The sequence below is a fragment of the Dipteris shenzhenensis genome, chromosome 4, assembly GCF_047967505.1.
Source record: "Dipteris shenzhenensis isolate YYH24624 ecotype China chromosome 4, Dip_SZ_1.0, whole genome shotgun sequence".
In the NCBI taxonomy this organism is placed as follows: domain Eukaryota; kingdom Viridiplantae; phylum Streptophyta; class Polypodiopsida; order Gleicheniales; family Dipteridaceae; genus Dipteris; species Dipteris shenzhenensis.
This window is the reverse complement of record NC_141599.1, coordinates 25,513,369-25,530,626: the sequence shown is the minus strand read 5'-3', so window position 1 is coordinate 25,530,626 and position 17,258 is coordinate 25,513,369. Positions and strand designations below refer to the sequence as shown.

General features: G+C 45.3%; 1 protein-coding gene across 4 annotated transcripts in view; it reads right to left on the bottom strand.

Moving 5' to 3' along the window:
• LOC147902641 (malonyl-CoA decarboxylase family protein) overlaps window positions 1-17,038 on the bottom strand; it is a 40,670-nt gene extending 23,632 nt beyond the window's left edge. For 2 of the 4 annotated variants that reach the window (XM_087373271.1, XM_087373273.1), the window contains exons 1-6: window positions 16,850-16,900; window positions 16,662-16,726; window positions 16,377-16,490; window positions 15,941-16,015; window positions 756-850; window positions 67-157 (exon numbers count right to left, since the gene is read on the bottom strand). In XM_087373271.1, coding sequence (XP_087229397.1) covers window positions 67-157; window positions 756-850; window positions 15,941-16,015; window positions 16,377-16,451 — 336 coding nt within the window. In that variant the 5' untranslated portion in view covers window positions 16,452-16,490; window positions 16,662-16,726; window positions 16,850-16,900. Of the gene's footprint in view, window positions 1-66; window positions 158-755; window positions 851-15,940; window positions 16,016-16,376; window positions 16,491-16,661; window positions 16,727-16,849; window positions 16,901-16,949 lie in introns of those variants that run through there. The other 2 variants (XM_087373272.1, XM_087373274.1) reach the window with 2 other exon arrangements.
• Between the last annotated feature and the right edge of the window lie 220 nt (window positions 17,039-17,258).

Sequence of the window (17,258 nt, the reverse complement as noted above, 5' to 3'; positions counted from 1 at the left end):
CATGTTCTAAAGAACATGCTGTCAGAAAGTTTTGTGAATGAGACAAGAAGGGATACACAATGATACCTCCGGAAGCTGGCTTAGTGCAGAATCTGAACTGTCAGTATTCTTCATATGAACCACTTTATGAATTAACTCCTGTACCATTTCAAGTACCCTGCATTTGCAATCCCAAAGCCTTCAATCATTACTATTCGTGAAGGCTGTTATGCCTATTATCAATCCCGCATTGGCAGCTCTCCTCATGAAAGACACCAGTATAAAAAATCGCAATTGGAGCTTGTAAATCACAAATCATTTGCATCTGTTGATTCCTTGTAATTTTAAGATAGAATATCATGTTCCTCATTTTGTACAAAATGTCAATTTGGCATATCAAATTCACTTTAAGATGTCAAATTCGACCTATACCAGTCAGCATTCCCCTCCGTTTTCCAGGAGGCAAGAGTTTGATTATTGTACTTGCTTCTATGTAAGACTGAAGGTTCTATGTGGCTTTGAACATGACTTAGGCCAATTGGATGAGAAAACTGAGAGGCCTTTAGTAGTAAGATGCAGGCACTTACACTGTCCTACACTGCTTGCTGGTGTTGACAAGGGATATTCCTAGCTTCTTGATGCTTATAAGCAAGGCATCCCCCAGGATAGTTCACCAATGGGTCTCAAAGAGAAGTGATATACATGTAAATATCGATCCAGAAAGCAACAAACATCAGATTACTGTTGGTCGGACCTCTTTGTGAGAATCAACAGACCTGGGTTGCTCCGCAGCTGATTTATCTTCCTGTTGCTCCACCGCTCCATGTCTGGATAATACAGCAGCATTGAAATTCCCTGACTGCTTACCACCCTGGTCAAATCAAGGGATTAAATGTAGTCAATCCTAAGAAAGTATCCAAGGAAGATTAAGCTCATCAACTTCTGCCAGAACTTCAAGAGAGTTTAAAAAACAAATGAATCAGGCAAGCAATTGACTGATGTCCCTGAACCAGTGCTAGTATGAACACTATGATACTGTTCGTTTTTGCCATACTATCAGTCAGTAGCTCCTACTCAGCTTGTACAACAAAGACAAAGTCATGAGCGATGTCCTTGGTTCAATGTTGCTAGATAATTTTTTTTTACCAGTCCAGCATCAGCAAGTCCATAGAAAGTTGTCTCCCTATTCTGGTGATATGTTAGAGACAGCTCCAAGATTGAATGTGGCTTCTGAAAGACATTTGAACCAAACAGAAGCAATTGCATCTAAAACTGCCAATGTAGGGTTATATTTTCTACACATGATAATCCGAAATTGCATGCAGCTTCAAACAATGGGTACATGTGGTCATCCACACATTGGTCGGACATCCACATGGATGGAGTATACGTGGGCCAGGTGCAGTGGGTGTTCTGTTTCACTCACATATTCAAACAAAGGCCACAGTCATTTGTACAGATGAGCATGTCCATTAGATGGGGATGTGACTCAGGAGGCCCCATCCACGGATGTGTACATTGCACCCTGCTACTTTCCTCTACAGAGGTGTGATTACGCCAGGTTGGCCTCAAGGAGGGGACAGGTATCGTCATTCCTGACTCAACTATGAGGACATCCAGAGGTACATGCAGCAGGGAAAGGTTTTCTCAAGGGGATCCTCAGCACTAGGATCTGGGACACATTGGATTTCCATGAGGATGCCATAATCCTCCCACAGCTAGACCTAGGTCAAAGAATGGACGCACTAGCTCCATGGTCACGCAATTTGGGAGATATCTGCTAGACATGTGACGCCCCCTGTGATAAGGCTAACGCTGCGACTCGCAGCGATATAACGCCACGACTGAGGTAACGCCATGATAAACACTAACACTGCGACACAGGACCATAACGCTAATGCGACGGAGCAGCTTTAACATTAACGCTGACCCGGTGCGTTAGCAGATTTCCTATATAAGCAGCCAGTCCAGCCCCCAATCGCTGCATTGGCAGTTGTACTGAAACTCTGCCAAAATTTCTGCAGAAATTCTTCAGCATCTAGCAACCCTTCAAATTGTTTCCTTACACCTACCCTATGTCATCCGACTCCTCATGCTCCCTCGACACCATTGAGCTCTTCACTACCGAAGAATTACTTTCAAAAAAGATATCACTAGCATAGTAGCCACCTCCTACCTTTCCACCTTCTCCAACAGCCTCCAGCTCCCGCACCATCTCCCTCCCTATCCCCTCTCAAATGGATCCCATTGAGCTCCAGCCCAATCCCGAACCTGAGCAATCCACTCAACAGTTCACCTCTCGCCTCACTAAGAAGCGCTACATCGCCGATGCAGAAACCATCAAGCCCTACTCAGAGCATGGGGTTCAGATTACTAACTTCTCGCCCCTTGGTGCTGAGTGGCTGCACACACTTGGGGGGGTCGTTATTCACTCTCAGTTCCACTGTGGATTTCGGCAGTAAACAACACCGCCAGTTATCAGGCCCTTAGCAACCCCAAAGTGGCCCCCTACATCCAAGCCATGGACCTACAGCCAATAGCAGACCGCCTCCCGTGCTACCTGAATTTAAAGACGGTAGCCCAATTCGTGGCCAACTTTGATGATGCCACCAGCACTACCTCCTACTGTCGGTTTACAGTCAATACTGTTCGCTTGGCCTTCGGTCTCCCAATCCTCGACATACCCTTTGTACACTGCACCAAACGGAGAAACGATTAATGGGGCTCGTCGATTACTCCACCAGCAAGCACAAGGGCGGCGTACCTATTGAGGCAAAGAACCCCACCATCGCCGAGGCCACCACCACGGTGGTAAATCTCCTTGCGTTCACAGAGCACCAAAATGTTATCAAGCCCAATCTGTTGTCCCGATTGTAGCAGCCCAACACACCAACTAGGCAGAGTGTTTTACAATGAGCTCTCTATTGTATACGGCCACACCCAGTATAAAGTCGGCAACCCGACTATGTCCATCATGGTGCAACTGTCAAAAAACGGACACCTACAGCGAGGACAGCTCCTTGCTGTCAGCTCCAGCATTGGCAAGCCTACCCCCACGAAGCCGACCCCTTTTCAATGAAAAAGATCAAAGGACAATCTAGCCGCCATCCTCAAGAAATCCAAGCCGAGATCGACGCCAATCTACAGGCCGCCAACAAAGATCTCTAAAAGACAGGAGACGAGGCGCAACGACAAAAGGAAAGGGAACAGGGATAGAGCAACGCTACCAAAACCACGGAGAGGCCACCCCCTACAAGATTCCTCTAATTGACCTCTCCCACGACTCCCAAAGCCCCGGCTCTTCCCCCCATCCATCATCTGCAAGCCAAGGAAATGAAAGAAAGAAAGAAAGAAATTTTATTAGAGTCTTCGGAAGACCGATGGATCTATGACCTTTTTCATTACATTCATAGCAAGTGACCCCACTCTTATCTCGAGGCCTATCTTCACTCTTTGGTGTTCTAGGTTGTCGTGCATTAACCAAATGCAATTTCAAATCAGCAAACTCTGCCATCAATTGGGAGATATTATGATCTAACTCAGAGGACTTTGGTACCTAAGGAGTGCCCATTACCTCCACCTTAGAAGTTAAAGTTGTTAAAGACACAAAAGAGGATTCGATCTTTAGAGAAGCTTCTTTCATGGTCGCAATGCAAAGTGCCTCCACGTATGTTGTTGGATCTTTACTCATTACTTTTGAGCGAAGACGAGGCTCCAAAGCCATAACAAATTTGCTCATCTTTAAGTACTCCATCCCTGAGAGACTTTGAGGGGCCGATGATGTAGATGCCACAGCTCGCAAAGCTGCCCTTTCATGCTTTGTCCATAAAGTTTCATATCGGATTGCCAACGCAGAGACCAACTCACCCTCTCCTTGATAGAACCGGTCCAACTGCAACATCAAAGCATTTGGCGACTCCATTGTCCCAAATCTCTGCTTCATTGCTGCCACCACTTGGTTCCAGTCCTCCTTGGTAGAGTCCGGCAAAGTCTCATGCCAACTCAAGGCTACACCTTCAAGAAAATCAGGCAAAATCTCCGCCCGATCCTTCATGGACCATCCAGAAAGCCGGCATCCTCGAACAAAATCCCGAAGATAAGACTCCGGGTCTTTCCCTTGGATCCCTCGAAACACTGAATCTTCACCATGATGAAACACAAAAAGGAAACACCAAGATCCAAATAATATCCCAAACAAGATCCAAACAAGATCCCACAGAGCCTTAGTATACCAAGACCAACTTATTATGCATAACCACTTGTTGAAAACCCTCCACAATGTGATCCTCAACAAAATCTTCAAAAATAAGTGACCAACCAGCACCATGAAAACATTGTGTATACATGCATTCCAGAATCACCCTTCGCACAATAGGAAGTGCACATAAAAGCTTCAAGATATTGTACTCTTTATCATTTGCATAGCAAAAGAAGTTGAAAGCATTAAGAATCACCACTCCATTGTTATAGTCGAAAACTACCCAAAGACTCAACTCTTCTTCACACCAAGCTGCCAGTGCATGGAACAATCCCCAATCTATCATTGTGCCTGCTGCCGGCATTGTCGATTCACCAACATATTCAACAGTGCAAACATAAAGGATATGATCATGGTGACTGTGCGAATAGCTTGAGCATCACCTTCACAATCTTCAAGTTCTCTTAAACGTACTGCAATCTCTTCTAACGGAGTTCTTCCAGGCATTTTCTTTATCTCATTAGAAACACATGCCTATACTAGGCATAACATGCAATCAAGTACACTTGAGACCGTTTAGTAAGGTGGGATGAATCCAATACCAAACGTACCCGGCGTCTCCACCAAAAGATATGACATGAAGTTGGGGGTAATAAACTTCACGTACATGTTCACTTCCTGCTGCTTTCGAACTGACTGACAAAGATATTTATCATTAAGAAAAGGATATTAAAAAGAAGCTTTTATGCCAAGATACCACACCATACTTTTTTTCCTCAGATGAGAATGAAGATGGTAACATCCCAAGTAATGTTGTAATCAAGCATAGGGAGAAGGAAAGGATCAGCAGAGGCCATAATCTCAGCGAGCCGGTCTACGCCAAAGAGAAGAGCGATACATTGTTGAAGTTCCGAGGAAACATTGCACCTCCTTCATAGACACCTTTACACAGCTCAAAACACTCTACAAACTGTCATTAGACACATAGGCCTATAACTTTCAGTAGAGACATGATATCAAAGATTCAAACACACAAAGAGATGCGCCTTGAGATGGGCTTCGCACTGATATAAGTTTCGTTGAAAACAGATAGACGGTTGAAGAGATATGGACAGTTTACTGGAAGGGAGTAAAAACTGTCATAAAAACAAACTGTCAAACATAGAGACTCATAATATTTTGCAGCAATATTTGATTCAAGATCTAAGCACATAGAGACATGCGCCTTAAAGAGAGCTTCGTGCTGATATATGTTTCGTAAGAAACAGAGAAGCGGCCAAAAAGTTATGGACAGTTTACTAGATGGGGGTAAAAACTGTCATGAAAACAGACTGTCAGACACAGAGACTCATAACTTTTTGCAGAAGTATCTGATTCAAGATCTGATCACATAGAAACATGCGCCTTAAAGAGAGCTTCGCGTTGACATAAATTTCATTAAAATCGGACTATCGAGCAGAAAGTTATGAGCAAAACACTAACAGGGGGTCAAACTGTCATGAAAACTGCCCTCCACCCATGCTAATTTCGCCTGAGCAGGATGCTCCCTCAAGACTCCACCTTCATCAACGATCCACCCCTCATAGATTTCGCCTAGAAAAGGGGAAGAAGTTTGCATGGTGGCTCGGGAAACAGATGGACCATGTGTGCACAGTGAGCAGCCGAATAGAAAGAACTTTTAAGGCTTTGAAAGAAAGAAAAGGGAAGAGACACTCAAGAGAGAGAGAACCTGAAGTGACCTTCACTACCAATAGAGTGAGAATCCACTCCAACACTACAAACACAAGGGAGAAGAAGAGGTTTCATACATACAAGAGGGAGTGGAAGCTCCAAGACTACTCATAGAGAGAGAATAAACTAGAGAGAGATGGACTCAAGAGTCTACATAAGAGAATATCTACAAGAGGGAGAGAAGGCTCATGGAAGAGGCTTGAGGAGACTAGAGCTACAGTAACATGAGGCCTAATGGTGGAAGAGATTGATGAACAAGGGAGAGGAGGGCTCCTTTTATAGAGATTTTATTACCCTCCTTCACCCATTTACAATTGCTGCCTGTAGATTCCTTTCCCCATCAATCACATAAGCCAGTATATCACCATCCATGTCCTTTTTGGCTACTCTTGCCATGTGTCCCATCACAAGATGCTCAAGACTCTTAAAATATTGAGAAAGTCAAGAGTCTCCCCACATGGAGCCCATAGGGACCCTCTCTTTTCCACATGTCCACATCCTCCTTATTCCACATAGGAATTCTAGAAGGATTCCTCTTGACTTCACACTCCTAAGACCACATGCCTTCCACACGCTTGGCATGTGGCCTCTCTTATATTATTGGAACACATGGACATGAGCCCACCTCTTTATATGACTCACTCTTCCTATTTTCTAAAAACTCCATAATATCCCATACACAAATAACTCTCACCCCATACCAAGGTATTTATAATTCATACCTATGGTATTTACAATGAGCCATTCCACTCATCCTCTCAATCCCATACAATATCATAGAAAATAGAAATAAGTGAGAGCCGCTAGGCTATCACTTGATACTCAAACTCTTATCAAACATAGAGAAAAACAATACCAATGCCAAATTAAAAATATCAATTTTTGGCATCACAGTACCAGGCGATCACGTCCTTAAAGGTGTTCGAAGACATCTCCAACGTCAATAGGTGGCGGGGAAACTGCAAAGTTTCCAACTCAATCGGAAAGATTTAATGGAGTCCGCGCCCTCACCGAGCTCCTACTGAAAACCTTCCTCAAATGGTGTAGGGACCACCCTCGGCAAACATGCGGTGGCTACATCCACCCGGATATTAACAAGGTGCCAACACCGATAGCAAAGTAGAGCTCCAACCTAAATGGAGGCTCCCATTTTTGAAGCACGAGGTGTTTTGACGGACGTACTGCTTGACTGGGAAAGACCAAGGAGTCGACCCCACTTACATGCCTCTCCGAAGACACTGGATGTGGAAGGACTTTGATGCCCTGAAGGCCTCGGATCCCAACATCATCTACGACTTTCCCCAGCTCAATTTTCGAAAGGTGGCTACCTCCTATGCTCTCGCCGCGCAAAAGGAGGAGTTTAACGCCAATTTTTCTGCAATCCTCGATCCAGCCATCGGCAACCACGTACTTTTTCCAACTGTTGATCACTCTGCTAAGGGACATCCCTGCAAACGAACCCACAACAGAAGAAAAACTTCAGCGGCTCCATTCGGAAATAGTCTTCGACCTCAACACCGATCCTCAATTCCCCCAAGTTATGTAGTTGTACTTACGTGTGAGAAATCTTTATGGTCACTACATCCAGACCTTCGAAGACATGTACGACACACACTTTAGGTCACCTCTTCATCTGTTTTGCCGCATCTCGCAAAGATTATTCGACGACCACCACAGGCATGTTAACCACCACCACCATTAACAGTGATATGTTTTGCAAGATAGTGCAGAGAATAGGGAGAGGATGAAAGGAAGACAATAGAAATCCGTCTTGGAGCCATATGGTCCCTAGCGCCTTGTAAAAACAAGAAAGAGAGAGAGGTAAGAAAGAATACAATTGGCCCCCTTCAAAAGGTGGAATGTATAGAAGGTTTGACTTTGGTCTTCATTGTTGTATGCACACATTTGGGAATACAAGATCTCTCTCTCCCATGAGTTGTCTTGAGTGTTCTCTTGTTTCTTATCATGGTGTCTATGTGATTGCCACTCCCTCTCCCCCTTCTTCATTCCCCTCTTCCCTTCCCCTTCCCTTCCCCTCTTTCCTTCCCCTTCTCTTCTCCCTCTTCCCTCCCCCTCTTCCTCATGTGCAATCTGGAACCTACTTGCGTGACAAGGGGACGACGAGCCTTTGCATTGCTCCTCACCATGGGAAGAGCCCTCAGCATAGTGGGATACAGGAAACTACTGGAGTTATATGGTTGGCCCTTTGATGGCTATGGTCAAGGTATACAGTCAGCTCTTGAGATACATATCAGTGAGCATACCAAGAGCACAAGGATGCAAGTGCTTGGGGATAGGCAGATTTTAGACAAGATCGATCCACATTGGACCACATCTTCACCCTCAAAGCCCTCATAGAGCCAAGCACTAGAAACAGAGAACATATTGTTGCTTTGTAGATTCCGGAAAGCCTCTAATTCAGTAACACATGTTCATCGCATGACTCTGAGCCCTAGGTATTGCACAAGATGTCCATGGCTTTGTACAAGAGAGTCACAAGTAGAGTACGCACCACACAAGGATTGTCAACAAATGTGAACAAAACCATTGGACGAAATAGAGATGCCCATTATCTCCTACCCCACTTTGGTATCTACATTGATGAGCTAGCTTCTTTTGTGGATGCACTGGGTAGCCATAGCACAAACCCTCACACCTATCCTCCTTTATATTGATGACATGGCATCAAGAGGCTCAACTTCAGCATGAGGCTTTCACTCTCACAAGGGAACTAATTGGAATAATCTTCACAGGTCCCAAGTTCACCATGAAACCAGCAACAGAAGCACACTTGACTAGAGGGCATGCATTACTCTCAAGACTGAAGACATAGTGCTTCTAGGCACGCTTCCACCATGTGAATGCACAGTCCCTCCATTTTTATTCTCTAGTTTGACCAGCTACTCTACATGCGTAGGTGCCTTTCGGGAGTAGACATTAGAGAGGATGAGTGGGCTAGCTTTGAAATATTACAGATCATGATGCTCTCTTGGATGATTCATGGACAGCGTCAGGCAATATGGCATGACAAACACGGCAGACAGAGACTACATTGGTAATCTCTCTCATCATCTATGCAACTTGCGATTGAGGGGGATGAAAAATGTTGGTATGCATGAGTCACCAAACGATTCTGGCTTTGTTCATGTCTAACAATCATCTACCCATATATCAATACTCACTAGGCACCCCTTTCTTGTGTTTAACACAACAAGAGCTCCATCAACTTTGAACTCATCCGCGATGACCTATGGCAGGTTTACATTCATAGGACATGGGGTATCCCCCTGCAATCACAAGACAAGGATATCCCACCTGCAACCATATTCGACCAAAATCACCTTTGAGCATTTCCTCCACTTGAGCAAGGATGGATTTATCCAAGTGCCGGGTACCTATAGATACATCTCTCTCACATAGTAGAGATCACCATGGGTCAAATCGGGACCTCATCCCATAGATTCTAGATCAAGGCAAGACACGAGATTGCAACCACAAGTCATAGAGAGCTGAGACTTTGCACTCTTTGTGACTCAAAGGAAATAGAACAAAGAAGCGTATTTTGACGCAATGCATGAGACACTATAGGATCCTAAGGAGAGATCATTGTCTTTTGACTAACTTTAGACGGATATGAGAAGAATCATTGACTGCCCCAATCAGACACGTGCCGCACTTTTCATCATACATGACCTCACCTGACTCAGATCTAGACTCATGAGGCCCACTATGGACACGGTCCTAGACAATAGAAGATCATTATCACGTGAGACGAAGTGACTAAGAGATGTTGGGATTGTGACCCTGCATTCTAGAATACGCCAAGTCAATAGGAGACTGGATACAAGACCTTTGAGACCCATCCCATCAGTGGCACCATCATTGTTGAGTCTCAACGTCAGACCGCCCCATGTCACCCACAAGTGCACCCCTCAATGAGGAGTCAAGGACGCCAGCAGAAGATCTTGGATATGTTCCAGAGACACCAAGACTCCTAGTGGGACCCTCGCCTTGGCCATGAGGACCTCAGGCTACTCATGGTTGACACCTAACATATCATAGGGCAAGAACAAATCAGAGACATGGAGGTTTCTTATTTTCCCATATCATTAGTAGCCTATTAGAGATGTGATAGACACCTCTAGTTCCCCCCAAATAGGGGTGTACTCTCATGATGTTTTCAGTTTTTTGTCTCATAACTTTGGCATTTAATAAGCCTCTCTCTCTCTCTCTCTCTCTCTCTCTCTCTCTCTCTCTGCCTCTCTCTCTCTCCATTCACGCCCTACCCATATACATTACTTCAGGCACGTCAAATTCCACCCAAGGTTTGGAGCAGATCGCCCTAGAGTTGACTGCCTTCGTGCACGAGAGATGGAGTAGGACCATAGCCTCAGTCAAGAGATATTATAGCTCCATAAGGAGGTTGCAGCTATATCAATAGTCTTAAGCAACGGGCCAGTATTGGAGGCACAAATTTATGTGTCCATAATGAGATTGCAGCCATAGCAATAGCACAAAGTAGTGGGCCAACAGTGGAGGCACGGATAGACACCATGCAGTCAGCTATTGCAGAGATTCCTAGATGGGTGGATGTCGCAAAACAGGATCCCGCGAAGGCCACCGTTTTGGCCACCACCATGGGGCAGCAACAGAGGGCTAGTAAGGCTTTCAACAACAAAGTTTGAGGGATCCCTCGGATGGCCACTGCTTCCATCGATGATATGACCAGTTTCGTGGCCTCCATCCAAATCATGGGATTGAGGGCGCTTGGCGCATAGGACAGGCCCACCTCCTTTTTAGTATATCCATCCCCATCTTACGACACGTACCACAACACCGCCCACGCACACTACGTATCACTACATACACTTTGATCACAGCCTTAATCCTAAGCACTCCACATGCCTTTCCACCCTACTCACATATATCGATGACATACCGCTCCTCAAGGATCGAGATAAGGCCGCCCTTCACACACACGACCCACTGCACTCTACCATCACCGCATGTCTCAGTGCCCTACAATAGCTGGTATAACGATAGCTGTAAAAATATATGCTGACAACTCAAATTTGGGGCCAAGCATCACCTTCTGAGTGAGGCAAATGTGATACGCAAGTACCATGGTCTTGTCCGCTGGAGGACTTGGGGATTCTTTTCTCCGGCCCGATTTTCACGATGTGACCAGTGATGCAAACCCGACTAAGCTAGGGTTATGCCGCATTTGCTAGACTCGAGTGGCAATGCTTTCACTCTCATTTCCAAGATCCCCGGATCAAGTCTCTTCTCTTTGACTTCTTGGTCCGCCCAATGGTTTTTGAATGGCAGCCCTTGTTGGGGGCCCAACCTATCAGGACTCGAGTGGAGAGACTTCAGGTTCTCTTGCTATCATGTATGATTTGTAGTAAGCCATTCACGCATCTCCACTGCAATCAGAGGTGTTAGTACACACGTACATGCATACGGTTTGAAAGTCAAGGGCTCCACATGGATAGATTACCCCCTTTCAATATAGCATTGAAGTCCCCTCTATTCCGCTCACCTGTCACATGGTCAACCAGGTTATCTGAGAGGATCGCTTATAGCTACACACATTCAGGACTTGCTGGCCAGCTTCCTGTGAAGCTCAGATTTACAAGGACTACTGCTTACATATTTCAAAGGAGGGCTTTATTGACCCACCAAGCTATACACGGATCCAGCTCCCCCATTCCTTGAGGGTATGTATAGAGAGTTCCATGTCTCATCGCACTAACTACGCATTGAGAGTGGCCGGGATGAGGGGGCACCTAGAGACGGTCAGATCTATACTCTATGTGATCGACAAGAGATCAAGTCGGAGGAGCACTTCGGTTTGTGATGCCCTAAGTACTATCACTATAAGATTCGAGGTCGTTACCATTGTCTCTTAAGGGATGGTTTCGGACCCCTCTCTAGTTTCCTGTCTTACCCAGATCAAAGATGCTTGGCAGCTTTCATTCATGATGTTGTCCAATACAAAGAGCCTACACTTAGGACACCTACGCGAGATCAGGGTGTCCAACCAGACTCCACTCAAAGCACAATACTGAGTTTTCTAGCTAGACAGCATAGACCAACCGGCCCCATGCAGATGCCATAGTTCTCATATCATCTTTAGCGGAGGGATTGCAAAGACATCTGGAGGTCCTAGAGGTGTTTTGCAGAGAGAGAGAGACTTGACCAATTAACCTTGGGAAGACCAAGGTTGTGACCTTCAACACCTCATGTGCTGTACTGCACCGACATAGCTTCACTTACCAAGGTGAGCCAATGGAGATACTGCAGTCCTACACATATTTGGGGGCAGTCTTCAAGATGGTCCATGCAGCTAGAGCACAACTCACACGAGGAGAGGGAGCTTTGGCTTGACTAGAGAGGCTGTGTTTTCAGGCACACTTATAGGATCCGCCGATGAAGGACTGGCTTTTCGACACCCTAGTGAGGCTGACTGCCATGTACGCAGCACCTTTTTGGGAGAGTGATCTCTTGATGACAGACTGGAGGAGATTTGAGAGGCTAAAGGTGATTATGGGGTCTAGGATGATTCGAAGTAAGCCCTCAGTCTCCCATCCAGATAGTACTAGAAGAGTCCGCCATGACAACACTCCAAAATAATGCCATCTTCCAGACAGTGAAATTCCTCCACAGAGTTTGGCCTTGGACACTGTCGAGGCTGGCTCTAGAGTCATCTAGACAGTTAGCAAAAATCGGGATCAGCATAGCATGGTATGCACGCATATCCACATGGTTTTCCAGTCAGGGTATTCAAATGGATCGGCTTCCCCCCTTTCAATACAGCATGGATGCACCGCTTGAATTGATCCTATCAGATGAGACTAACCATATCATACGGTTAGATCTCCTCCAGCTCCATACGTCTAAGACTTAGGGGGGGGGACTAGGAGTTCCCCACCAAGATCCATTTCTATCGCGAGAGTATCGCGACCACTTCTTGAGGGTATCAAAGGATGGACTCGTAATCAAACCCCATTACCTTGAGGACAGAGGAGTCTCACACACACTGAGGATTGCCATTGCACAGATGCAAGTCTCATACCATCAGTTGAGAATTGAGGCATGGAGAGCTACAAGCACACCCAAAGAGTAGGATCTGTAAGTTATGCACATTGGGGGAGGTCGATATAGAGGAGCACTTCTTGTGTGCTTGCCCAGCCTACTATGAGGTCTAGGGACGATACCACTGCCCCTTTCAAGAGGGACACGGCTTTGGTCCACCCTCATAGTTGATCCACTTCCATGACTAGGTCTGCACTGCATTGGACTCTATTTGATTGAGATGCGACGGCAGATAGAGGAACTATTGAGACAGACTAGACAGTAGCTGCCTGAGACTGATGTAGATAAGTTTCTAGGTGAAACCCTTGGGGTCTGGGCTGGATTGTATCTTGGCCATTGAAGCTAGTGCTATTGGAGGGTGCATATGAGTTCATGAGATCTTAGTGTAGCCTTAATGGGTAAAAACTGGTTTAAAAAGCCCCCTCCATACGAACCCACGTTTATATTCAATGACATAAGTTTCTAGGTGAAACCCTTGGGGTCTGGGCTGGATTGTATCTTGGCCATTGAAGCTACATAGCGCTTGTGGAGTATGCCAAGCAAAAGCCTAGCAATCTAAGCGGAGTCCATCTACGGAGCTCTTTAGCTTAGCATAGCACTCAACAAGGGCCCTAGCGCGCCCTTTGCTTCAGCCCACATAGGCTTGTATGAGTTTCTCCCTTTGATGTACCTTGTCCCATAGGCCCTTGCGGCCCGGCCTTCCAAGGACATTAATATTTATTTATTTCTTGACAGTTTGTGTGTGATCTTGTCGTTGTGTATGTTGTGTGTTCGATCCTTGGATCGACTTCGGATGAGTCATTATTGGCTCCTTGGAGTTGTTTCCACGAAGTAAAAAAACCCTCTTTCTCTGTCTCCATTTGCTACAAACACCAAAGAGATCAGATTCTACACTTCAAATTCTAAACATACAAAGCAAGACCATCATCCAATTGTGATAGAAATAAACACCGAAGACAATCATAATAGTAGATACCACTGAGTCCTTAGTCTTGACATCAATGTCAGAGTAAAGGGTAAACTCAATACAAAAGACTGAAAGATTACGAAGTATCTATATGTGCCATTCAGTATCTAGTTTCTACTATGATGCGTGGTCTGTCTACTCAATGCTCAAGTTTGAAGCCCCAGTACTAGTAGCAAACTTGAACCATTCCCTTATTGACCACTGCTCCTGCATTTTGGTGCCCTCTGCTAGCCTCCTTGGATTCTGGCTCAGAGTCCAGGTCATCAACTGACCATCCTTTCAACTGCTATCCAACCTGTTACAACTGATTCTCATCCCACTCATCATCTTCCCCAGGGCGGTTATGAGTTCCTCCTTGTCAACTTTTGTGCAGAAGTTTATGTCCAAAGGCATGACCGTGTACCCCTACTGCCAGCCCCCAGGTTAAACGTCTACAATGACATAGAAGAGTATCTCCACCCTTTCCCCCTCAGCCTCTGCACGAATCAGGAGCAGAAGCATGCCAATCAAAAAATCGTCCACTTGCCCTGCCACTTCAATCTCTCTTGCCAAGTTTCTCGACTCTGTGTGCCGAGCATTCTTGGCCATACACATGCTTCCCCTACTGTTTGCCTTTAACCCTCGTCCCCATCACCCTCCTGCTGGTTGATTTCTAGGATCGTGGTCCTCACATGGGTAGGGGACCAGACCAGGCAGACGGGGTTGGGGGGGGGAGGTGTTGTTTGGGAAGAGTGTGCTGGTCCTTCGGAGAAGGACCATGACCTGCAAAGCACGTGCAAGCTTAGGCCAGATGACCAAACTTTCTACATCTTACGCACTGACAAGGTAGCCTGAAGCCATCTATGCTCTCATGAAATTAGTCTCCACTAAAGGTGTCCAATACAATCTCTGCTGAATCTGCATACCATCCTCCACATGGAAAGAGGAACTCCAGGAGCACTATACCAAAATGCACCCAAGACTGACAAACAGGGCACTCTCCGTTTGGCAACCATGGAAAGTGAAGGGTCGGATACCAAGATAGTGCAAAACCAAGTAAAGAGCCAAGTAAACTGGGCTCTGAGGAGTTGAGTGAGCTTTAGAGAACTGATCTAAAGAAGCCCCAATAAAATAGTGGCATCCTATAGATGTTGCTTGTCCTGCAACATCATGACAACAGTGGAGATCAAGGGATGAGGCTTCTGGCCCAACCAAAGGCTGCCACACAAAACAACTTCCAACATGGCACTGTCTTCCACATGCTGCACAAATATTGGTCTAAGGAGAGGCTCTACTGGGGAAGTTGTTGACTGCGCGTATAGAGGGTTCTAGCTTAATTTGCTCCAAGAGGAATTACTCAAAAAAGCCCCATTTTTTACACCGAGTTTTCTATATCCCGTGTGACAGATACTGACTCTGTGTAAGGATCAATTGTAGCTCTAATCTATGAATTCAGGTCTCGGCATAGCAGGTCAAGGAACTGTTGGTGGCATCATACCACTCTCATTGGTACAGCTTAGAAAATTGTAACAGAGTACGATACTTCTAAGGCCTCCATCAAATTTCCTACACTTGAAGCACTCCATTTGTACCATAAGACACTGCATACAATATTGTCTGGTACCAAAGACCCCAAGAAATCTACTCCAGCTAATGGATGTTGCCCTCATGGATTTTGAGACGCCTATGGCAATGTCAAGTGGGCTATCTCACAAATGCCATATTACACCTCGGTCTCTCTTAAAGCCCCATTCAAGAAGGGGCTTCCATCATTCACAACTACATTTTGTTAACGTTTCTCACATGCCACCTGATATGCATCCAACATGGATCTTAGCCTCCCCATCCGAGCTCGTTGTCTTAAAGCTAGAATTGCACAATTAATTTCTCATATGGATCCCCCTAAAATCTAACCATGCTTTGTGTTTATCTAGAGCTGTCCTGCAAAAGATTCATGTCGCAAGCTTATTTAAACAAAATAAGCGTACCTCTAGACTGGGATAAGCAAGCTTAAACCCAGTAGGGACTTGATATTGGTTTCTCACAGATCTCCCGGTCAGAATCTGGTGAGACAAGAGGATAGCATAAAATGCTTCGAAGCAACTTTATTCACTATAGGAGTTCCTGCAACAAATGCTTATCAACAAGGACACTGCTGAGCAGACAGACAGCTGTTGAAGGCTTAGGAACACCTTTCCAGCAGCAGCAAGGATGGCACAATCGCTGTATTCAAAATATTATTCCGATCAACTTCGCCTGATTACATGTCAGTTGAGATACACTCCCAGTACACTTGAATTCGGTACCTTGGGCAATGAGACGCATCTCATGCGCTTTATATTACACCGTGAATGAGCGGATCTTAGTATGTGCGAAAACATGATATTTTAGCAATTAGATTGTCAAATTCCAGCATGTACTTACAAGTGAAACACCATTGCCGATGTTTCCAGGCCTGATCTTCATTCTCAAAAATGCTGCCAAACTGTTCAGCCGCATAATGTGAACTAGTATCCAGCCACCCTTCTGGGCTCATATCTGTCCCGGTGTCAATCATAACGGAAAATCACCCAACAGACTAAAATACAACAAAAAACGCGACTCCCTAGTGTCGTTCGTCAGCTCGATCACATTAATACAAATTGGGCATACGTGCGATCGCCTCAAAACACAAACCAAAAGCTCAAAATGTTTAAGTAGCTCACGTACAGATACGATAGAAGAGCTCATTCCCAACGTGAACGATGCGAAACCAACGACATGAAAGGATATATCTGTGGTAGCAATCGTTAGCAAATCATTGGATCGAAATTGCCCGAGTTCCGTAAAGAACTGAGGAGTACAAGCAGGCAATAAAGGAGCACGAAATTTACAAGAAAGTTCAGAGGAAGAATTACGTGAGAGGTTGACGGATCTGTAAGGTGTAAGGGACCATGACAACATACCCAACAAAAAAGAGAAGCTGGTGGGTGGGAAATACAATGACACAAGACTCACCCCCCTTCACATCCCTCTTTGTTGTTGATCACCATCATCGACATCCCTCGGTGGTGGTGGCGTTCCTTACAGATCATCCCTCTTTGTTGCTCATCATCCCTAGCTGTAAACATCCCTGGGTGGTTGTTGCTCATCATCCCTCGCAGTGGTCATCCATGGTTTTCAGCAATCATATCCACTATGATCCTCATCCATTCTTATTACATATCGTCCATGGTTATTGGCTTGCTGCATACCAATGATTGTTGCATGTCCCTAGGATAGATAATTGCTATGCGTGATATACTATTCATAGTTACAACAATTCAC